We start from the raw sequence: 25,031 nt of genomic DNA on the forward strand, positions 1-25,031 counted from the left end.
CAGACATGACCGAGACGTTCTCCGGTCAATAACCAACAGCGGGATCTGGATACCCATGTTGGCTCCCACATGTTCCACGATGATCTCATTGGATGAACCACGATGTCAAGGACTTAATCAATCCCGTATACAATTCCCTTTGTCTACCGGTACGATACTTGCCCGAGATTCGATCGTCGGTATCCCGATACCTTGTTCAATCTCGTTACCGGCAAGTCTCTTTACTCGTTCCGTAACACATCATCCCGTGATCAACTCCTTGATCACATTGTGCACATTATGATGATGTCCTACCGAGTGGGCCCAGAGATACCTCTCCGTCACACGGAGTGACAAATCCAGTCTCGATTCGTGCCAACCCAACAGACACTTTTGGAGATACCCGTAGTGCACCTTTATAGACACCCAGTTACGTTGTGACGTTTGGCACACCCAAAGTACTCCTACGGTATCCGGGAGTTGCACAATCTCATGGTCTAAGGAAATGATACTTGACATTAGAAAAGCTTTAGCATACGAACTACACGATCTTGTGCTATGCTTAGGATTGGGTCTTGTCCATCACATCATTCTCCTAATGATGTGATCCCGTTATCAACGACATCCAATGTCCATGGTCAGGAAAACGTAACCATCTATTGATCAACGAGCTAGTCAACTAGAGGCTTACTAGGGACATGGTGTTGTCTATGTATCCACACATGTATTTGAGTTTCCTATCAATACAATTCTAGCATGGATAATAAACGATTGTCATGAACAAAGAAATATAATAATAACTAATTTATTATTGCCTCTAGGGCATATTTCCAACAGTCTCCCACTTGCACTAGAGTCAATAATCCAGTTCACATCGATATGTGATTAACACTCAAGGTCACATCCCTATGTGACTAACACCCAAAGAGTTCTGGGTTTGATCATGTTATGCTTGTGAGAGAGGTTTTAGTCAACGGGTCTGCAACATTCAGATCCGTATGTACTTCGCAAATTTCTATGTCATCTTGTAGATGCAACTACTATGCTACATTTGGAGTTATTCCAAATAACTGTTCTACTATACGAATCCAGTTTACTACTCAGAATAATCTGGATTTAGTGTCAAAGTTTGCATCGGCGTAACCCTTTACGACGAACTCTTTTACCACCTCCATAATCGAGAAAATTCCTTAGTCCACTAGTTACTAAGGATAACTTTGACCGCTGTCCTGTGATCCATTCCTGGATCACTCTTGTACCCCTTGACTGACTCATGGCAAGGCACATTTCAGGTGCGGTACACAGCATAGCATACTGTAGAGCCTATGTCTTAAGCATAGGGGACGACCTTCGTCCTTTCTCTCTATTCTGCCATGGTCGAGCTTTAAGTCTTAACTTCATACCTTACAACTCAGGCAAGAACTCCTTCTTTGACTGATCCATCTTGAACACCTTCAAGATCATGTCAAGGCATGTGCTCATTTGAAAGTACTATTAAGCGTTTTGATCTATCCTTATAGATCTTGATGCTTAATGTTCAAGTAGCTTAATCCAGGCTTTCCATTGAAAAACACTTTCCAAATAACCCTATATGCTTTCCAGAAATTCTACGTCATTTCCGATCAACAATATGTTAACAACATATACTCATGAAATTCTATAGTGCTCCCACTCACTTCTTTGGAAATACAAGTTCCTCATAAACTTTGTATACATCCAAAATCTTTGATCATCTCATCAAAGCATACATTCCAACTCCGAGATGCTTACTCCAGTCCTTAGAAGGATTGCTAGAGCTTTGCATACTTGTTAGCATCTTTCAGGATTGACAAAACCTTCCGGTTGTATCACATACAACCTTTCCTCAAAAATCGTCGAGGAAATAATGTTTTGACATCCTATCTGCAAGATTTCATAAATAATGCAGTAATTGCTAACATAATTCCAACAGACTCTTAGCATCGCTACGAGTGAGAAAGTCTCATCGTAGTCAACTCCTTGAACTTGTCGGAAACTTCTTAACGACAAGTCGAGCTTTCTTAATGGTGATACTTACCATCATTGTCCGTCTTCCTTTTAAAATCCATATGTACCCAACAGCCTTACGACCATCAAGTAGTTCTTCCAAAGTCTACACTTTGTTTTCATACATGGATCCTCTCTCGGATTTTATGGCCTCGAGCCATTTATCGGAATCCGGGCCCACCATCGCTTTTCCATAGCTCGTAGGTTCATTGTTGTCTAGCAACATGACTTCCAAGACAGGATTACGTACCACTCTGAAGTAGTACGCATCCTTGTCATCCTACGAGGTTTGCTAGTGACTTGATCTGAAGTTTCATGATCACTATCATAAGCTTCCACTTCAATTGGTGTAGGTGCCACAGGAACAACTTCCTGTGCCCTGCCACACACTAGTTGAAGAGACGGTTCAATAACCTCATCAAGTCTCCACCATCCTCCCACTCAATTCTTTCGAGAGAAACTTTTCCTCGAGAAAGGACCCGATTCTAGAAACAATCCCTTATTGCTTTCAGATCTGACACAGGAGGTATACCCAACTATTTTGGGTGTCCTATGAAGATGCATTTATCCGCTTTGGGTTCGAGCTTATCAGCCTGAAACTTTTTCACATAAGCGTCACAGCCCAAAACTTTTAAGAAATGACAGCTTAGGTTTCTCTAAACCATAGTACATACGGTGTCATCTCATCGGAATTACGTGGTGCCCTATTTAAATTGAATGTGGTTGTCTCTAATGCCTAACCCATAAACTATTGTGGTAATTCGATAAGAGACATCATGGTATGCATCATATCCAATAGGGTGCAGTTATGATGTTCATACACACCATCACGCTATGGTGTTCCAGGCTGTATCAGTTGTGAAACAATTTCCACAATGTCTTAATTCTGTGCCAAACTCGTAATTCAGATATTCATCTCTATGATCATATCATAAATATTTTATCCTCTTGTCACGACGATCTTTCAACTTCACCCTGAAATTACTTGAACCTTTCAATAATTCAGACTCGTGATTCATCAAGTAAATATACTCAACATCTACTCAAATCATCTGTGAAGTAAGAACATAACGATATCCACTACACGCCTCAACACTCATTGGACTGCACACATCAAAATGTATTACTTCCAACAAGTTGCTTTCTAGTTCCATTTCACTGAAAACGAGGCTTTCAGTCATCTTGCCCATGTGGTATGATTTGCATGTCTCAAGTGATTCAAAATCAAGTGAGTCCAAACGGTCCATTTGCATGGAGTTTCTTCATGCATATACACCAATAGACATGGTTCGCATGTCTCAAACTTTTCAAAAACGAGTGAGCCCAAAGATCCATCAACATGGAGCTTCTTCATGCGTTTTATACCGATATGACTTACGTGGCAGTGCCACAAGTAGGTGGTACTATCATTACTATCTTTTATCTTTTGGCATGAACATGTGTATCACTACGATCGAGATTCAATAAACTATTCATTTTAGGTGCAAGACGATTGAAGGTATTATTCAAATAAACAGAGTAACCATTATTCTCCTTATATGAATAACCGTATTGCGATAGACATAATCCAATCATGTCTATGCTCAACGCAAACACCAATCTCGATGGTAGAGGGAGCGTGCGATGCTTGATCATATCAACCTTGGAAACACTTCCAACACATATCGTCAGCTCACCTTTAGCTAGTCTCCGTTTATTCCATAGCTTTTATTTCGAGTTACTAACACTTAGCAACCGAACCGGTATCTAATACCCTGGTGCTACTAGGAGTACTAGTAAAGTACACATCAACACAATGTATATCCAATAAAGTACACGTCAACTAGAGGCTTACTAGGGACATGGTGTTGTCTATGTATCCACACATGTATCTGAGTTTCCTATCAATACAATTCTAGCATGGATAATAACCGATTGTCATGAACAAGGAAATATAATAATAACTAATTTATTATTGCCTCTAGGGCATATTTCCAACAGAGGCAATAATAAAGTTATTATTTATTTCCTTATATCATGATAAATGTTTATTATTCATGCTAGAATTGTATTAACCGGAAACATAATACATGTGTGAATACATAGACAAACAGAGTGTCACTAGTATGCCTCTACTTGACTAGCTCGTTAGTCAAAGATGGTTATGTTTCCTAACCATGGACAAAGAGTTGTTATTTGATTAACGGGATCACATCATTAGTTGAATGATCTGATTGACATGACCCATTCCATTAGCTTAGCACCCGATCGTTTAGTATGTTGCTATTGCTTTCTTCATGACTTATACATGTTCCTATGACTATGAGATTATGCAACTCCCGTTTGCCAGAGGAACACTTTGTGTGCTACCAAACATCACAACGTAACTGGGTGATTATAAAGGTGCTCTACAGGTGTCTCCAAAGGTACATGTTGGGTTGACGTATTTCGAGATTAGGATTTGTCACTCCGATCGTCGGAGAGGTATCTCTGGGCCCTCTCGGTAATGCACATCACTTAAGCCTTGCAAGCATTGCAACTAATGAGTTAGTTGCGGGATGATGTATTACAGAACGAGTAAAGAGACTTGCCAGTAACGAGATTGAACTAGGTATTGGATACCGACGATCAAATCTCGGGCAAGTAACATACCGATGACAAAGGGAACAACGTATGTTGTTATGCGGTCTGACCGATAAAGATCTTCGTAGAATATGTAGGAGCCAATATGGGCATCCAGGTCCCGCTATTGGTTATTGACCGGAGACATGTCTCGGTCATGTCTACATCGTTCTCGAACCCGTAGGGTCCGCACGCTTAAGCTTTCGATGGCAGTTATATTATGAGTTTATGAGTTTTGATGTACCGAAGGAGTTCGGAGTCCCGGATGAGATCGGGGACATGACGAGGAGTCTCGAAATGGTCGAGACGTAAAGATCGATATATTCGACGACTATATTCGGACATCGGAAAGGTTCCGAGTGATTCGGGTATTTTTTGGAGTACCGGGTAGTAACGGGAGAAGCAATGGGCCTTGATGGGCTTTAGTGGGAAGAGGAGCAAGGGCCAAGGGGCTGCTGCGCCCCCCTCCCCTCTGGTCCGAATTGGACTAGGGAAAAGGGGGCCGACCACCTTTCCTTCTCCTCCACTTCCTTCTCCCTTCCTCCCCTCTTGGTGGACTCCTACTAGGACTTGGAGTCCTAGTAGGACTCCACATCCTGGCCGCACCAATTGCCTTGGCCGGCCTCCTCCTCCTCCATCCTTTATATACTGAGGCAAGGGGCACCCCATGAACACAAGTTGATCCACGTGATCTTATTCTTAGCCGTGTGTGGCGCCCCCTGCCACCATAGTCCTCGATAATATTGTAGCGGTGCTTAGGCGAAGCCCTGCGACAGTAGTACATCAAGATCGTCACCACGCCGTCGTGCTGACGGAACTCTTCCCCGACACTTTGCTGGATCGGAGTCCGGGGATCGTCATCGAGCTGAACGTGTGCTAAAACTCGGAGGTGCCGTAGTTTCGGTGCTTGATCGGTCGGGCCGTGAAGACGTACGACTACATCAACCAAACGCTTCCGTTGCCGATCTACAAGGGTACGTAGATCACACTCTCCTCTCGTTGCTATGCATCACCATGATCTTGCGTGTGCATAGGAAAATTTTGAAATTACTACGTTCCCCAACAGTACAGCCAGAGGCGGGAGGCAATACAGATTCGGTCCACCTCTAAAGCCTCTAGAGAAGTTATCATACGAGAGGACCTTGGAAGAAAACACGAAGATCGTGGAAAAAGAAGTGAAGGACTTCTTTGAAGGGGTGAAAGCAAAGAGACATCCACCTCCAGAGGAGAAGGTAGATCTGGTGAAAGCAAAGCGCAATATCAGTGCCCTGAGGAAACCACCAAAGTCTCCCCTGAAAAAAACCTATGAGCACATTACTGCAAAGGTATATATGAAAGTGGAGCGGTCGGGGAGTACTATCAGTGATCGAAGGTCAGCAGAACGACGAGTTGGGAAAAAATTGCCCAGCTCGGCGAACAAGCGGACCAATCGTGGCCCCCCGCTCAAGGTGTCTAGCGATATCGTCGCTAATGATCCGAGGATGGTGCTCGGTTATAGCAATCTTGGAGATTACCTGCCCGACGATGTACATTATGATTTGTTGGAGGTGGAAGAACACAAATACCATTACGGAAGCCTCTTGTCAAAGATGAAAAATCTCTAACAACGATGATGCAAAGATTCCATGATTGGTACATGAAAACCCGCAGAGAGTCTGGGGGGACGAATACTTTGTATCTGAGAGTTAAAGAGGAGCACGACCTCGTTGGAATTGATTTGTTGACTGTTCCATTTGAGGAGTTCTTCCAGTTTTTCAATCAAAAGGCCCTCGATAAATTAACGGTCACTTGCTACTGTCTGTAAGTACTACTTCTGTCATTAAGTCTCTCTATATAGCTCAGCTCTTTCATTGCATGTATTTATAATTATCCTCACTATATTATGCAGATTGAAGATCGTCGAGTGCAGAAAAGCAGAAATGTATGATATTGGGTTCATTGACCCAAATCTCATAGATGAATTTCAGGTTCAAAAGAGCGCCAAAGATGCCGAGGCCAACTTGCTCAAATCATTGATAATAAATCAAAACAAAGATAAAATACTCTTTCCTTACAACTTCAAGTGAGTGTTACTGTCTTGTGCATATTCGGTTTCCCTTATTACTCGAGCGAGGTAATAGTAATGTAATTGATGAGTTATGCATGCGTGCGCATCTTCCACTATATTCTCCTGGAGATTAAGCTGGAGCAGGGACTAGTAACCGTCTTAGACTCGAGACGAAAAGATCCCGAGACCTATGCGGACATGACTAAAATTCTCAACAAGTAAGTTCAATCGATCATTATCGCACCATAGCGGCAACTTTTTGTTCATTTCCTGATATCTCAAGTAATAATTATTTTCTTTGTCTTGCAGGGTTTGGGAAAAGTTCACCAAAGAAGCTCTGGGACTGCCGAAGGAGCTGCGATATACATACCCGAAAGTAAGTACTACTAGCTAGCTAGTTCCGCGCATCTCCCGTTGATTCTAGCTACTTTCATCAATGCCTTTTATAGTGCTTCATTATTAGTTTGATTGACCTCTATTTCTCGTAAAGTGCTTGTGGCAGGAATAAGGGAATGATTACTATGGATACTACGTGTGCGAGTTCATCTACAACGCGACTTGCAAAGATAAGCGGGGCTAGTCTAAAAGACAATTTGATGTGTGTAAGTAATAATATTCACAATTTCATTTTATTGCACCATCATTTTTGTTGAGTTTCATTCATATATATGTATTAACCCCCTTCTTCAAATTAGACGTGGCAGATGCGGAATGAACTCCTACCAGAAAATCACATGAAAGCAATTCAAGAGGAATTGGCGGGATTCTTTCTTGACCACGTCATCAATAAAGCCGAAGAATACCATATGGAACTTGAGTTCAGATGCTAGGGGATTGTAAGAGATCTTGCATATTGTATATGTATGTAGCCAGTAGCGTCGGATAGATAATACGAAAACTTGTTGTTCGACCAATCTCTCGGAGAAGGACAGGTCGATCACTTCTCTCGGTATGCATGAAGAACTTCTGTACTTAATGGTTTCCTTCATTTTCTTACTAGCTAGCGTGTCGAGGCCTCTCTATACGTATAGTACGTAGCGTCGACCAAGCACGGAGATAAAAGATGACACTTCTCTCTATTAATTAATTAGCTACCTAACACAATATATGAAACACCTTAATTAAACATACAAAACCCCCAAATCCCCCCCCCCCTTCAGAAAAAAACAAAAAACCTAGCCCCCGAACAGTTGACATGTGGATGCCTTTTGCTTCCGGTTGGTGCCACCAACCGGGACCAAAAGCCCTCCTGCCTGGACTCACAGCACCGGCCACGTGGAGGCCCATCGGTCCCGGTTTGTTTAAGAACCAGGACTAAAGGCTTTGGGCTTTAGTAATGACCCTTTAGTCCCGGTTCAAGAACCGGGACAAATGAGCCTTACGAACCGGGACAATAGGCCCTTTTTCTACTAGTGTAGAATAAGCTGGGTAGGGGACAGCTTAATCTAAAAACCACCAAAAGAATTGGCCCTTACCATTGGTTAGCTTCGGGTGGAGTTGGCGACGGTGGGTGATCTTCCTTTGATAGTTGCGTCCTCGACAAGCCGGGAAGAAAGGAATTGTGTGGTGACACACGCCGCGGCGATCTGCATGGCACGACCATGGGGGTAGAAAGGGTGGCGGTGAGGCATGGTGACAGCCGGAACAGAATTATGGCCTCTGTCACAGTTTAGAAGGCACAGTTAAATTTGCGTGCGTTTCCACAATAGACAAGGTTTAGGGTGCATTGGATTTATTTCTAGTAGCTAATTAGTACTCCGATATACTATTTCTATATGCATGCGTAGTGTGAATGCTATTTTTTAGCCCATCTCACAACCAATAGATAACCAACTAGGTCCTAGAGAATTTCCAAGCGCGCCTTCTAAACCGTGACGGAGGGAGTACCTTTTTTCATTTATAATATCAGTTTTTCTTAAAGACGGTCCGGATTTAGAGAATCCGCTAGAGTTGCACTAACTGTTTCTTTTTCGGCACTAAATCAAACACGGATTGTTGAGGCCTAATTTTTTTTCAAGGTAAATACATCGGTGGTGCTAGAACTTGTCACAGATGTTCACTTTAGTGTCTGAATTTGAAAAATACATTGAAGTGGTTTCATAACTTGGCATGGAAATGCATCTACGGTTCAAATCTCATTTTTATATGTATATTCGTATAATAAAAGTTGAAAACTATTTGTCTGGTGGGTGCTCGAACACGTGACCAGCTTTTAAGCATGCACGCATTGCTAGCCAGTCGACCAATTCAAACATGCTGCCATGAAGAGGATTCATACTATTTATATAAACCAGACAAAATAACATAAATTAAAGAAATTTAATCCAGCAAAAAATACAGCCGGGTCTATGATTCAAACATCCGACCAAAGATTATATAGCAGCCTCGGAGACCACTCCAACCAAAAAGGCCTCATATTTCTAAAGTATAATTAGTATGTATGACTGTATAAAAAAACATAGTTTCAAAATTTACATGCCTTTTAAAAAGAATTCAGGTGTTATTTTGAAACATATTCATGCAATTTAAAATATTTATTAATTATAAAAATGTTTATATGATAAATATTATTCATGTGAGGATCTGCAATCTGAGGGCGCACTAGGCTCATTTTTTTAAAACAAGCAAACTTTTTAAATACTATCTAAACTTTTGAAAACAACACAAAGAAATTCTAAGATCATGAACTCTTTTATGTACTACAAAAAAAACACAATATAACCCTAGGTGCCGTTTCGAATCACCATCCTGACACAACTTTTGCTGGAATAAATTTCTTCGTTTATGTCAATCAGCCTTTATAAACCATGTGAATATACACAGGGCAGCAAAAGTGATTTTGTCTACGGGCGAGCCACGCCCACATGCGAGTCACAGGTCGTGGATTCAAGGACCCACCTGACCAATTTTTTTATTTTTTACAGCTTTTGTTGTTTCTCTCCAAGGGTTTATTTGTAAGAAGAAAATAATATAGGGGGTTTTCCATGAAAAGCCAGGCCACACAGCGGGCCCATGCATGCTGGCGTGCCCTGTCAGCGCCGTGGACGTATACATATATGATTTGAAGCGTAGTTGCATGTCCATGCCAAGTTATGGAACCGGTTCAATGTATTTTTCAAGTTCGGGCACTAAAGTGAACATCCATGGTAACTTCAGCCACCAGTAGTGTAATTACCTTTTTTTTTTCTGACACAAAGCAGCTTCATCATTTGCGATTGCACCAGATATTTTATGGCCGTTTGAGCTCTGGTGGGTGCAAAAAGAGCAGCTGCAACACGCTGTGTAGGCTCATGCTTTAAAGTTCGTGGAGTCTGCGATGGACCTGGCATCAACGAGATCACAGTACGTAGAGCATGATTCCCCCCTGTTAAAATCGGGCGCTAGAGGGAAGTATGTACGTGCTTACGACCTTTGATCAGCTAATGATGCCCTCTTTGTACTTTCGATAATTATAATGGGTGCCCATTTCGTTGAGCTCAAATGTGTTTCCTTTTCCACTTTGTAAACGTGCAGCTGGAGTATGCTCCACGAGGGCGTGCACAATCATGTCTCCTTGTCTGTCTTTGGCCTAGGGCATGTCGCACGAGGTCGATTATGTAAGCCTGGCGGAAGATCGTGTCTTGTACTAGTAAGAATTATATTAAACCTAGTGGGATTCGATGCTAACTTTGCTCGATGTTTATTGTAAGTACTTTGCTTTCCTCTCAAAAAAGGCTAGTGCTTGCATGTATGAGGCCTCATTATATATGTCAAAAAAAGATGTGTGGCCTTGACTGCTAAATTTGCATTTTAAGTTTGCCAAAATAAAAAAGAGGCTGTTTGCATTGGTGATGAGCTACCAGCGCCGACGATGGCTGGCACGGCGAGGTACGGCGACTCACCTTCTCCAATAGGCAACCATGGCATGATTCACACGTTATATACGCTACTGGGTAAAGGAAGGATCGACATCTGTACGTATTACGTACATACGGCTCCTTCGTCCCAAATATTCTACAGCCTAGCCAGTAGCCAGTCAAGGTAAGCATCGACAAAGAGCAACTTTGTTAACCAGTTGGTAGATCGTTTAACCACCGGTGACTAGTTGATGTACAGATCTGGGCAACTAAACTTTAGAAAGCTGAAACTTGGAGCGCCTTGCGAGGAAAATCATGTGCGTGAGGACAATCAATCCCTCTTTTCCTGCACGCGTATGCACGTGTGTGTGCGCGCGCTCGCGCGCGTAATTATGATCGCCATGCTTCCTTGCTGTGCATGGTACAAAATGTATCCCAAATGTACGAGTATTGATTGTCTTGAGCTGGTCATGAGGTAATAATGGCACAAAATGTATCCCAAGTATATATGTGACTTCTTTTTTGAGTTGAACTGTATGTGACTTTTGATAGTGTGGAGTGCATGAGGTGGTAATTAGGAAAAAAAAACACTCAGGCCCGCATCGTCCTCCTTGGGTGACACGGGTGGCGCCTCGCAGCCATCGCCTGTTGCCGCCACTTTGACGGCCTTCCCCTCCCCGCCGTTGGTCGATGTCGCCGGGTAAAGCCCTTGCGGTAGGCAGCAGCGGTGGGGCTCCCCCTTTCTCCCTCTCCTTCTCTCAACCCTCTCGCTGATCCTACGCACCCCCTCCAGCGCTGGCTCCCATGGCACCACCCTGACCTCCCTCTACTTCCTGGGTTCTAGATTCGGCTGGGGACTGGCTGGATCTAGTTGTCCCGGTGGTGGTGCATGCCACACCGGCGACCCCATCCTCTTCATCCTCGTGGAGGCACTGATGGCCGTCGTAGAATCACTACCGGCTAGGGTTCCCTCGCGCCGATCATGAGGGTTATGGCCAAGGTAGGTGCGGACATCTCCAAGAGGGTTATGGCCAGCCATATCTGGTCCTTGTTGTGCCGTTGTGGTGGATCCTGGGCATGTAAGTGATACCCGGAGTAGTATTATGCATATGATACTACTGATGTATGATACTACATTCACAGTGCATAGTATTATAGTTTGGTATCATAGTGACCTCATTTATTATTATGCATGACACACACTAGTACATTATTTATTATGATACAGTATCATATCATGATACTCAATCATCTCTTTTCTCATTTAGTTTGGTGCCACCTCGGCAAAAATGCCTAGCTGGCATACATGATACTACCTATGATACTCCTATTGTGACTAGCCTTAGTATTTGGTGACTACGACTAGGTGGGATGGAATCATTGCACCATCCTGACCTCCCTCTACTTCCTGGGTTCTGGGTTCGGCTGGGGACTGGCTGGATCTAGTTGTCCCGGTGGTGGTGCATGCCACACCGGCGACCCCATCCTCTTCATCCTCGTGGAGGCACTGATGGCCGTCGTAGAATCACTACCGGCTAGGGTTCCCCCGCGCCGCTCGTGAGGGTTATGGCCAAGGTAGGTGCGGACATCTCCAAGAGGGTTATGGCCAGCCATATCTGGTCCTTGTTGTGCCGTTGTGGTGGATCCTGGGCATGTAAGTGATACCCGGAGTAGTATTATGCATATGATACTACTGATGTATGATACTACATTCACCGTGCATAGTATTATAGTTTGGTATCATAGTGACCTCATTTATTGTTATGCATGACACACACTAGTACATTATTTATTATGATACAGTATCATATCATGATACTCAATCATCTCTTTTATCATTTAGTTTGGTGCCACCTCGGCAGAAATGCCTAGCTGGCATGCATGATACTACCTATGATACTCCTATTATGACCAGCCTTAGTATTTGGTGACTACGACTAGGTGGGATGGAATCATTGCACATCCGCCTGTGTGTCACCGTTCGCCCGTTATGGCTCAAATTTGGACATTGTAGATGTGCAACAGATCCAGTTATTGACGCGATCTAGGGTTAGATGGTTTCTCTGCTGCTCCTTGGGTGGGTATTGTCTTTGTTTCGAGACGTTGGTTGGGTGTTGTAGATCCTTGGATGCCGGGGCGGCAACCCCAGATAGTGACCCTGAAATTAATATTAAGTTCAAACATACCAAATCCAGATACTGAGAATACCCACAACAAAACTAGTAAGAAAATTAAAAACAAAGGACATGACCCCGAAAACATGCCGGGGTAATCAACGACGCAACAGCATAACCGCGACATCAAACACAGTCATTTGGCAACGCCTGTGTGCCATCGGGCAAAATGACCCATATTTTTAGAAGTACAATACATGAAGACAAGCAGAAGGCATATTCGTATCTGACCTGTCAAAGTGCCACTGGTATCGCGAACATATGCCCGTTCAAAACTTCGGCCGCCGAGTTAATTTCAGTAGTCCAATGCGGCAACCACCATTGCACGCTACACGTTATCATGTGGTACTAAATCAGGAAAAATATACTCGTTACATGGATCGAGCCAGGCAGGGAACCCGTTTCCCACGTACATTATTAGCAAGGCATCTACTCACATGGACCTTGTGGGATCGAAAGACGACTCAACTTGGCCCCCAGTCAAGTCAAATTGCCCTTGTTCCGCGTCGGTGTAAGGGCCAGTTCTTTTGGTAGCTTTTTTAGACATTTAGAATAAACTGCCTCCTACCCAACTTATTCTAGAAGCCCAATCAAATCCTATTAATCAAGTCTTAATTAGTAGGCTTATTTCAGAAGCCAGCTTACTCCAACTTATTTCAGAAACCAAGTCACATATGTATCACTGCGGCTATCTAGCATTCTAGGCCTCCTATGGTTTGGAGAAATTTCATAGGAACTCGATACGATAGAATTTTTGTAGGAATTTTTCCTTCAGAGCCCTTTAGTTCATAGGAATGGATTCCTATTCCTGCATAGGATTGGTCCCTATCTTCCACACTTCAAAAGAAAATAAATATGAGCCTAGACTCAATTGAAACTTTTTTGTATGATGTGAACCAAATGACATATCTTTTCCTATTCCTACTTATAAGAATTGAGATACATATCATCATACAAGTTTCCTCTCCTATGATAATCCTATCTTATGAACCAAAGGAGGAAAAATAAAAGCATTGACCCAGATCTCATCTCTCTTCCCAGCGTGCTAAGGATCCATATACATCTTGTTATTTCAAATGTTCAAACATTTAGTACTAATGAAGAGTTTGTACATCGTTTGTTTCCTTCGCTACAATCTCCACCCATTCCCTCGCACGGCCTCGTCATCCGTCGATTTTGTTTTTCGGTCGCAACAGTTTTCTTACATATCTGCTTAAATCTCCCCAAAACGTTTTCCTCCAATCTCCCCAACTTTCCCTGTAGAGCCATGACGAGCGACGAAAGCTTGATTTAGGTCGCTGCCGCCCTGTGCTTCTGCCTTCATATTTAGTTACATTTGAAAAGGAGGGCAACCTCCAGCCTCTGCATCATGGCAATGGACACAACCGTTTTAACTAAATGACAAATAGCAAAGTTCAATACACACAAACCGCTGATAAAACAAAGAAGCCATAACCGGCAAAAATAACAATAGATGCCTACACATTTCTCTAAATTTTCTTTGCCTTCCCAAATAAAAGTTAAAATTAAGTTATCTCTCTATATATTTTAGTAGGTATGCATGAGAACACTTGATTATTTGTCCACTAGGTCTTAGCGCTGCTATTTCGAATTTCATTCCTGTTACCAGACAATGGTCGATGAGCGAGGCTTTGTCTCACCTCACCTGAGACCAAACAATCACTCGCCTCAAGAACCATTGAAGTGGGAAGGCCTAGTCGGAAGCTCTTTGTTCGTTTCTTTCGCTGGTTGGTTCTTACAAAATGTTTGTACCATTCAACAAAATATATGTCACATTAAAAAAATGTACACCCGTTTAAAAAAATGTTTGTGATATTTCAGAAAAATGTTTAAAACAAATGATTACGTAATTCGGAAATTGTTCTGTACCATCAAGAAAAACCCTCGTGACATTTATAAAAAGTCCACATGTTCTGAAAAAAATATGTTTATGATATTTTGAAAACATGTTTATCAACGCAAAAACTGTTTGAGGAAGTTTAAAGAAATATTTTGCACCATTCAAATATGCAAGTGACATTTCAAAAATATGTTCCTGAAAAATATTATAATGCAAAATAAATGCTCGCATAATAAAAACAATTGTGTCATTAAAAAATGTTAACATTTATTTGAATTGTTTTAACATTTATTCAAAAATAAATAATGTTCAAACATGTATGTGAGGAAATGTTCAACAGATACAAAAAATGTACAATGTGCATTAAAATAGTTGACATGTATTTGAAAATATAAAAAACAGTAAAAAATAATAATACAGAAAACATGTGAATACCGATAAAAACAGATAGAAACAAAATAAGAAAAAAAACGCATGGAAGGTTCTAGAAACGATGCATAGAACCCTTGCAAAATTGTTGCGGGGGCTAAGGGTTGGGCTAACCCATTCAAAGGAGTGACAAAGGTGAGGTGGGTGTGCATCTCGCAATAAGCAAGACATAGCCTCACGATGGTCGACTATGGATGTCCCAGCCACAAACCTAGATATGGACTGAATGGATTATGTCAAATCCCAGATGTAGAACTACTCTAAATCTGGCTTTTCCAGCCAAGATCTAGAATAGGCGCATATCCGTGACGTTGCCCTTGATATATGCTTTCATATCATACACGCATTAGCACATATCTCGGGTAAGACATCGTCAATATCATCATAGGACTCGAATTGTACTTATATAAGATACAACAGGGCTCACATGAGCTAGATATAATCATTACAGCAAGAGACCAACACAATCCAACATTATATCATACATGATGAAAGTATGAATGGGCTGACTATAGACAAAAGACAAATAGGCCTAAGAGGCCAGGAAGATGAACGATATATCCCACCGGGTGGTCATGCAAGATGACACGTGAAAACTTATATCTACTAGTGGCAAGCCAACTCCACGAAGAATGCATTATCGAAGTCGGAGAAGTTCTCTATGGCAGTGTTGTTGAAAAGCAGGGTGACTAGATGACGTACTCCACAAAACATAAATCAGATCTATCTAATTATCTATCATTCTCAAGGGGATATGATTCAGCGGCAGCAAGTACTAAGCATTTATAGAAACAGGTTACACCTTGCGTCTATTGAGAGATAAGGTAAGAGAGCACAAAACAAGATAAGATAGTCTATGTTGAACCAACTACTACATTCACCTAACTTGACTACAATCATAACATAACCTTGCATTCCGCTGCGCATCCCTACAAAGTAGAATCACCAAGGCACTCACAAGGTTGGTCAAGTTTGATTTATTAAAGGTTGAAGTTGTTCTATGGTCATGTATGTAATGTCCACATCATCCATAACCACTGACACGGCTAACCCTGCAAGGCTATACCATTGTTAAACAATAACATGACTATCAAAATGTCGTGTGTTGTAACACATGTTCCGCGGAAAATCACACCTCAGATTTGTATACCGGCAGATTGATAGCCCATGAACACTTTCCCAATGCTGCAAAAAACAAGTACATTTATTGACTGTATGTTCGAATGAAGTACAACATATTGTATATTTAAGTTGTACATCACTACCCATAGTACACCATATCATATATTTAAGTTGTACTCACTCTATAAAGAAATATAAGAGCGTTTAGATCACTTTTTAAAGTTGTACACACTCTGTAAAGAAATATTTAAGTTGTACTCCCTCTTATATTTCTTTACACAAGGAGTACATTCGCAACCCATATATATAGAGAGAAAAGCCTGGTAGTAAAAGGGATCTTTTTAGTGATCTAAACACTGTTATATTTCTTTATAGAGGGAGTACATTCGCAATCCATATAGAGAGAGAAGTCTGGTAAGGGGATCATCAGGTATAACTTTGAGCATGGCAGTGGTGGAGCTTCGTTGAAGTCGCAAATGCCATATCTCAACTGTAGCGAACGCTAGGAACAAGTTGCTTACAGTCGAGGCTCTATCAGGCCGGTGTACTAGAGTCGTTTTCCTTCTCAAAACCTCATCGAAATGAAATTTTAATTTTGTTCCACAATTTTTCTATTTTGTATTACTTTTGTTTCCCTTTTTCTTTGTTTTTTACTTTCTATTAATTTTCCAATTTTCCATTAAGCTTTCAACTTTCATTTCTTTTCCCATTTTCTCCATTGTTATTATTTTGTTTACTTCTTATAAGAAATGTAAGCATTTTTAAGAAAAAATATTTATTTAATAAATAAAAACTTTACAAGCGGATGTTTTAAAATACATGTTAACTAAAAAACACGATGAATAATTTTGAAAGTAATGCAGAACATGTTTTAATAAATTATTATTTTTGGAATACATGATGAATATTTTTTAATTACCTGAACTAATTCCCTTATATTTTTATTTCTAAAGAAAACACATAAACTTTCTTAGTACATTAACAAATTTGAAGTGTGTGGTCTATATTATTTCAAATTCCTATAACAACATTAAATACCTGATGAATTATTTCATGTATGTGATGAACAGTATATTTAATATAGATGAATATTCTTTTTAAATAGATGGTGAAATTTTTAAATATGCGATGGAAAATTATATATACGCAGAAAACTTTTCCAATATGCGATGAATATTTTCAAAAATACGTGATGACCAATTTCCCAATATGCAACGGATATTTTCAAATACCCGAGGAACATTTATTTTGAATAAGCTATGATTTTTAATACACGATGAACACGTTTTCAAAATGTTATGTAAAATTTTAAAATATGCAATGAATATTTATTTTCAAATACGCAATGGACAATTTTATATACATGGCATATATGCCACGAACATTTTCGAAAATATTCAATGAACATTTCATTCAAATACGCGACAACTATTTCATATTCTGGACGAACATTTGAACTATGTGATAACTGATATTCCGATGTTCGACAAACATTTTTCAAATATGCTATGGACGTTGTTGTAATACATCAATAACTTTTTTCAAATATGCGATAAAAACATTCTTATACGTGAAGATGATTTTAAGAATATGTTGTGTACATTTGGTTTTCGTATGCGCATTCATTTTTTCTAAATACACTGCAATCACTTTTCAAATACACGACAAACATATTTAAAAATGCAAGAACACTTTAAAATACAGGTATTTAAGAATAATAGTTGGAGTGTTTTTTTAGTAAACGAGCAGTTTAGAAAAACATTCATGAAAATATTAGGATATTTATATTTCAAATGAACTTATATTTAAACATAACACTGAATGAAAAGAAGAAGCTGCTGCTATTTTAGCATATTTCACCGGACAATTCCTATTCCGTGCATGGTTCGTTGGATAACACCCACGCGTGCACTCCTGCCACTTATATTGTCTGGCCCATTTGCCGTTTGTTGTGTTCAATTGCTTTGGAAAGGTTCCAGAACGTTCCCTGTCCTGTTCCTTCTTTTTCTTCTTTATTTTGATTTTCTTCTAGTTATATCTTTTCCTTTTTTATTTTTATTTTCTATTTAAATTTGTGAAATGGTTATTGAAGTCATGATTTTTTTAAATAAAATATTTTTTAAATTCGTGAACCATTTGGCATTTTTTGAATTCAAAATATTTTAAACTGGTTTTGGGAACCTTTCGGAAGGTTTTAGTTTGCTTCAGGTCTGTTTTTCTTTTCTATTTCCTTTTGGTTCTTTTACCTGTATTTTTAGAACTTTATAACATTTGTGTTTTCGAAAAATGTTTGGAATTTTAAAAAATGTTGCAGATCCAAAAATGTCTAGAATCTTAAAATTGTTAATTTTAAGAAATTGGTCCCAATTTCAAATAAATGTAGTTATTCAATAATTCTTTTAAAGACGACAAGGAAAGTGCGTCCTACAATTCTTCGAGCCGCTACCGTGTGTGCAGAAATGAAATCACGACTACGTGTGCGGTTGGGTGGAATCATTGGTTAAGGGGTACCCTTTGCAGCACGGTGAGGTGGGCGGTGGGGGAGGTAAGGCCTGTCCTAAAATGTTTGTGGCGCCAAAAAGTGTGTGGATAGACGGCATAAAAAAACTCCTCATTCCTCTAAATATAAAATAAAGGCTAGATACATGTTTATAAATTGCCCTACCACAGTTTTAGCCTTTTAGGTATGGTGGGGGTATAGAGAATGAGCTAGAGTTGGGTTTTACCTTGTTTCTTTATAATATCAGTTTTTATTTTGAAGACGATCGGGATTAAGAGAATCCGCTAGAGTTGCTCTAACGGTTTGTTTATCAGCACTAAATCAAACTCTGATTGTTGATTCCAGTATATTTTTTACACGAAAAGGCTTCATCATTTCGGATTGTTCCAGATATTTGATGGCCGTTGGAGCTGGTCCGTGCAAAAAGAGCAGCTACAACACGCTCATTTTAGAGCATCTCTAGTAGACCCCTTAAAATCGCAAACTGTAAAACTGGGATACAGGTCGGAAGAAAATGCATTTTAAGGGTTCATTTTAGCTACGGCCTTATATTTGGGCTGGATACGCGCGCGCGCGGGGGGGGGGGGGGGGGGGGGGCTATTTGAGGCGTCTGGCTGGGTCAAAAAAATGTGACCGGTCAGTGACCGGGTCGCCCGCCCGCGCGTATGAGGCAGGTTTGAGGTGCCAAACTATAGATGCTCTTAGTGGAGTATATAAACTTCACTAAAATTTTGCTGGACCTAGCCGATTCCTTAAAGTTAGTGGAGTAAAAGGAAATTTGCATAAATTCAATCAAATTTTAACTAAAATATGCATGCATGTAAACATAAGTTCAACATAGATCGTCCTCGCAACCGAACATTAAACATAAACTTAAAGAAACTAAAAACTTGAACTAAATTCGGTCATGGAGGTCAAGCCAGTCCTTCCTGGCAAGGCCACCCTCGGTGCGAGCTGGGCCCGGACCGGTGACGTCGTCGTCATCCTCGTTGGGGAAGACGCTCCGCTACTCCTCGACGTCGATCTCCTCCTCGTTGCCCTCGTCGTCAGAGATGGTGATAACTTCGCCGTCATTGACGACGAATATCGCCCGCTCCGCCTCCACGAGCTCCCGGTACTTCTAGCGGAGGTCATTCATGTAGGCCTCGTCAGCGGCCTCGGCCTCGAGGCGCACTCTCGCCTTATGGTCCTCCCGCGCCATCCAAGCGCTCACCACCCTCGGCTCCGGCGGGATGAGGTGGATCAGAGCCGTACAGAAGGGGAAATTAAGCCTCGACTCGCGGCCGTTGAACCGGACCTACCACCGGTCCTATTCCAAGGCCGCGAGCTCGACTGTGTGGAACGACCTGATCCGCCGCCGTTCGTGGGTCTCCTGGTCGGTGATTTCGGCCACCCACATAGTCATATGTGCTTATAATAAGTACTCATGCCATCTTTTGTCCTACCCTCCCGTGGCAGTGGGGGTCCATAAGGAAACTAAGGGATATTAAGGCCTCATTTTAAGAGAGAACCAGAACAAAGCATTAACACATGGTGAATACATGAACTCCTCGAATCATAGTCATACCCGGAGAGTATCCCAACTTTTGTCACTTCGGGGTCTACGGATCAGAACAATAACATAACTAGTAGATAGGATCAGGAACTCAAATATGTTCATGAAATCATAGAGGTTTCAGATTGAAATCATGGCACTTGGGTCCTACTGATAAGCATTAAGGATAGCAAAGTCATAGCATTATCAAACTCACAACATAGTGGGTACTAGAGATCAAGCCCTAACAAATTTACTCGATTACATGACAAATCTCATCCAAATCCATCACCGTCTAGCAGGCCTACGAAGGAATTACTCACTCCTGGTGGTGCGCGTCATGAATTGTTGATGGATAAGGGTTGGTGATGATGATGGCGACGAATCCCCCTCTACGGAGCCCCAAACGGACTCCAGATCAGCCCTCCCGATGAGGAACAAAAGGTGGTGGTGGCTCTGTGTCGTAAGACGCGATGAAACTGCTTCTGTTATTATTTTTCTCAAGAATACGGTATTTATGGTTGAGATTAGGATCAGCGAAGCCTCGTGGGCTCCACAAGGTAACAGGGCATGACCAGGCCATGCCCTGTTGCCTTGGGCAACAGGTGACCCCCCTCTGGTGGGTCTTTGCTATAGTATTTTTTCTTCTATTCCATAAAAAATCTCCAAAAAGTTTTCTCCAATTTCAAGAACTTTTATTTCTGCACAAAAAACAACAGCATGGTAGTTCTACTGAAATCAGCGTCACTCCGGGTTAGTTTCATTCACATCATGCAAATTAGAGTCCAAAACACGAGCAAACTTTAACTTACTTCTCTCTTGAACATAGCATACGGTGGGTAAACAAATTACGATTGGGCAATTGATAGAAAAACGCATAGTTATGACGATATTCAAGGCAATGATCATGTATATAGGCATCACGCCCGAGACAAGTAGACTGACTGGTGCCTGCATCTACTATTACTCCACACATCGACCGGTATCCAGCATGCATCTAGAGTATTAAGTTCATAAAGTACGGAGTAACGCCTTAAGCATGATTACATGATGTAGACAAAGTAAACCCAATCAATATGAATAAACCCCATCTTTTTATCCTTAATGGCAACGATACAAATATGTGTCATGTCCCTTTCTGTCACTAGGATTGAGCACCACAAGATCGAACCCATCACAAAGCACCTCTCCCATTGCAAGATAAACCAATCTAGTTGGCCAAACCAAACGGATAGATTGGAGAGAAATACAAAGCTATAACAATTATGCATGTAAGAATTTAGAAAAGACTCAAATAGTATTCATGAATAATTTGATCATAAACCCACAATTCATCGGATCCCAAGAAACACACCGCAAAAAAGGATTACATTGAATATATCTCTAAGAACATCGAGGAGAACATTGTATTGAAGATCAAAGATAGAGAAGAAGCCATCTAGGTACTAGCTATGGACCCGTAGGTCTGTGATAAACTACTAACACATCATCGGAAGGGTAGCAAGGTTGATGTACTTGCCCTCCATGATCGATTCCCCCTTTGGCAGAGTATTAGAAAAGGTTTCCAGATGGGATCTCTGAAGAACAGAAACTTGTGGCCGCGGAAAATGTATTTTGGGTGGCTCTCTGATGTATTGGGAATATTTGGGGAATTTATAGAGCTGGAATTAGGTCAAGAGATGTCACGAGGGACCCACAAGCCTGGGGGTGCCACCCTAGGGCGCGCTCCATGGGCTTGTCGCTCCCTCGTGGCTCCACATGTCTTCTCACAAAGCTTCTTGGGTCCCTTTTAGTCCATAAAAATCGTCAAAAAGTTTTGTAGCATTTTGACTCTGTTTGGTACTGATTTTCTGAAAAGCCAAAAACAAGCCAACAACAGCAACTAGGACTGCGCGCTAGGTTAATAGGGTAGTCCCAAAAATGATATATAATTGCATATAATTTCATAATAAACATCCAAGATTGATACTATAATAGCATGGAACAATAAAAAATTATAGATACGTTGGAGACATATCAAGCTCCACCACCACGTTGCTGTTTTCGGCGAGGTAAGCCTACGCCCGACGCTGCGATCATGTCCATCGTCTCCGCCGCACCCTTGCGCACCTCGCTGGCCCATTCGCTTGACTAGGAGGGCACCAAAGCGAGCAGTGCGTCCACACCTGAGAACCCCGCTGTTGCCGCCAATTTGGGCGAGCTCAACCTACGTATCCGTCGTCCCCGAAGCCAGCCTGGACCGCCTTTGACCTCCCCGTCATCTCCCGCATCCAGCCGTGCCCTCCATCATTGCCGGCGACCACTAGAGCACCGAATCCGACCACACCCGAGTCGTGCGCCGCCACTGTCGCGTCTTTCGGCAAGTTTTGCGACGACCTAGCTCTGATGCACTACGTCAACCAGTTGAGATCGAATCGAGACCATCCAATAGAAACACGCCACGTAGCCCTACCTTATCCAAATTATTATCTACAATATTTTTGTTAAATCAAATTGAAATGTCAATTGTGCAAAAAAACCCTGAAATTAAAACACTCACAACTTTTTATCTGTAAATCCAAATTGAGTGAAACATTTTACAGTATGATTACGAGATACAATCTCTCCTACGCACATAAAACTTGGAATTGGAATAGCTTAAAATTCAAATTCAAATAGAATGAATTCGAATTTATATAGGGCATAACTTGCATTTTAGAAGTCCCATTAAATTGATCCTTTTTGCAAAATAAACCTAGTGAATTATACTTTCAACTTAGATATTGTTGTCCAATTTTAAAATAATTTAGATTTAGAATTAAAATATAGTTTCACAGTAGCTATAGATCAAATAGTATTTAAAACTCGAATTTGGTTTAACCTTGAAATATAAGTGTTTATTAGAATAATTATTTTGCAACTAGGTTCAGAAACTTAAAGTGAACTTTAGTAAAAAACTTAGATTATTATTTGACTTTATGGAATTTTATTTGAATTAATTCAACTAGTTTGGTTATAACTTGGAAACCCTAGGTTTAATTTGAATAAAAATTTATGATATGACTTAATGAATTATATTAGACCTAGTAATTGTTTTGGAGTTATAGCTGACTTTAGGATATTAAACTCAAATTAAATTTAGTTCAAACTTAAGTAAAGTTTGGAAACTATTTATTGTATTTTTCTCCTGTCTATCTATCTATCTCTGTTGGCCAATTAGATTCATTCATCTTCAGTGGGAGAGGTGCTTGGTAGTAGGTTCAATATTGCGATGTCTTTACTCTATGACAGGAGGAGTGTAAGGCACATATTTGTATTGTTGCTACCAAGGGTAAAATGATGGGGCTCGAACATATTATTTGGTATTGTTTTGTCTGCATTATGTCATCATGGTTCAAGCATTACTCTGTTTGTTATGAACATAATACCTTAAGATGCATGTTGGATAGATGTCGAGGGGTGGAGTAATAGCAGTAGAACTAGTAAGATTACTGATCTACTTGTCACGGGCGTAATGTTTGTATATTGATCATGTCACGAATCATCATCATAAATATGTGTGATTCTATCAGTGAGAGAGATGCTTCTAGTGAATGCTATGGCCCCATGGACCAGTCACTTTATCTATACCTACTATTAAAGGGAGATGATATTCTTGGTTTCGTCCCGCTTCGTTTGATCCCACTTCAATTAATTTCACGTACGCTATTTGGTTTCGTTACTAGACACCCGTTTTGGCCCAACGGAGGAAGCCCATCTGGCGACACACTGTGGCCCAGGTCCGGAGAGCTGGCAAAAAATAAAATTGCCAATGGGAGGGTTCGATCTCATAACTTGCCAACCGACCACACACAGTTTATCCAACTGACCCAGCTAGAGATATGAGATGATTTTTTTGTCCCGTTGCAACGCAAGGGACTTTTTGCTAGTATTTACTAAAACCCTAAAAATAATTGCTGCAATTTATTTATTTTTTTCTTTTTATTTTATATATCTAGCACTATCAAATTTAATCCTTCCAATTAACGAGTACTAGTGGATTGACAACCATCTTGCCCGCCTTCGGTGCTAGTATTTGCTTTGTTGTGTGTGTGTGTGCATATACTACTTACAGTGTTCGTGTGGTGTCTCCTACTGGTTCGATAAACCTTGGTTCTTAACTGAGGGAAATACTATCTTCTACTATACTACATCACCCATCTTCTTCAGGGAAATCCCAATGCCTATCACATGTAGCAAACCTGGATAGGTGTGTTGCATATCTTGCAATTTAGGTATCCGTGGGATGTTCACTTGTGATGGGACACGAGATGTTCCACCTCTATGAATAACATATTTTAAATATCACACAACATATTTTCGAAATGCCAAATATTTTTAAATACCACAAACATATTTTTGGAATGCCAAAATATTTTGTAAAGATAAGGTACATTTTTCTGAAAAGTTTCACATACATTTTTTACATGTGAACATTTTGGAAATGTGACATACACTTATGTTTAATGCTACAATCATTTCCTAAAAGTTTAAATTAGTGATGAACACTTCATAAAATTAAGTAGATTATTTTTCACAATACATTTATTTAGTTTTCATGAAATATAAAAAAAGTGAAAAAAAACAAATTTCGTAAATGGCGCCAGCATAGCCAAAGCACATGCCTATGGAGTTTTCCCACTACTGGCTCCCTGTTTTTTTACTTTGCAAGGTTATCTCAGGAAAAGAGGTGCATCGCATTGATAACATAGAGAAGAAAACTGATTATATTTAAGATAACATAATAGAACATCATTTATGATATGAAAATACAATAACAACATAAAAGCTAAAGCCCATGTAAAAGACATTCCCCAACACGACTGTGTTTGTAACTAGACTAAAGTAAGTCACACAGTTTCACAGTATAATGTTTAAGAACAAAGGAATGATTAGTCAACAAGT

The 25,031-nt window shown here is 40.6% G+C and overlaps 1 protein-coding gene across 1 annotated transcript in view; it reads left to right on the forward strand.

Annotated features, from left to right (window-relative positions):
- LOC147962298 (uncharacterized) overlaps positions 1–12,049 on the forward strand; it is a 30,942-nt gene extending 18,893 nt beyond the window's left edge. The window contains exon 9 of the mRNA XM_087534136.1: positions 11,855–12,049. Within this exon, the coding sequence (XP_087390262.1) occupies positions 11,855–12,049 (195 nt within the window). The remainder of the gene's footprint in view (positions 1–11,854) is intronic.
- Positions 12,050–25,031: the final 12,982 nt, after the last annotated feature.

Source organism: Triticum urartu, chromosome 7A, assembly GCF_056163025.1.
Source record: "Triticum urartu cultivar PI428250 chromosome 7A, HENAU_Tu73, whole genome shotgun sequence".
Taxonomy (NCBI): Eukaryota; Viridiplantae; Streptophyta; class Magnoliopsida; order Poales; family Poaceae; genus Triticum; species Triticum urartu.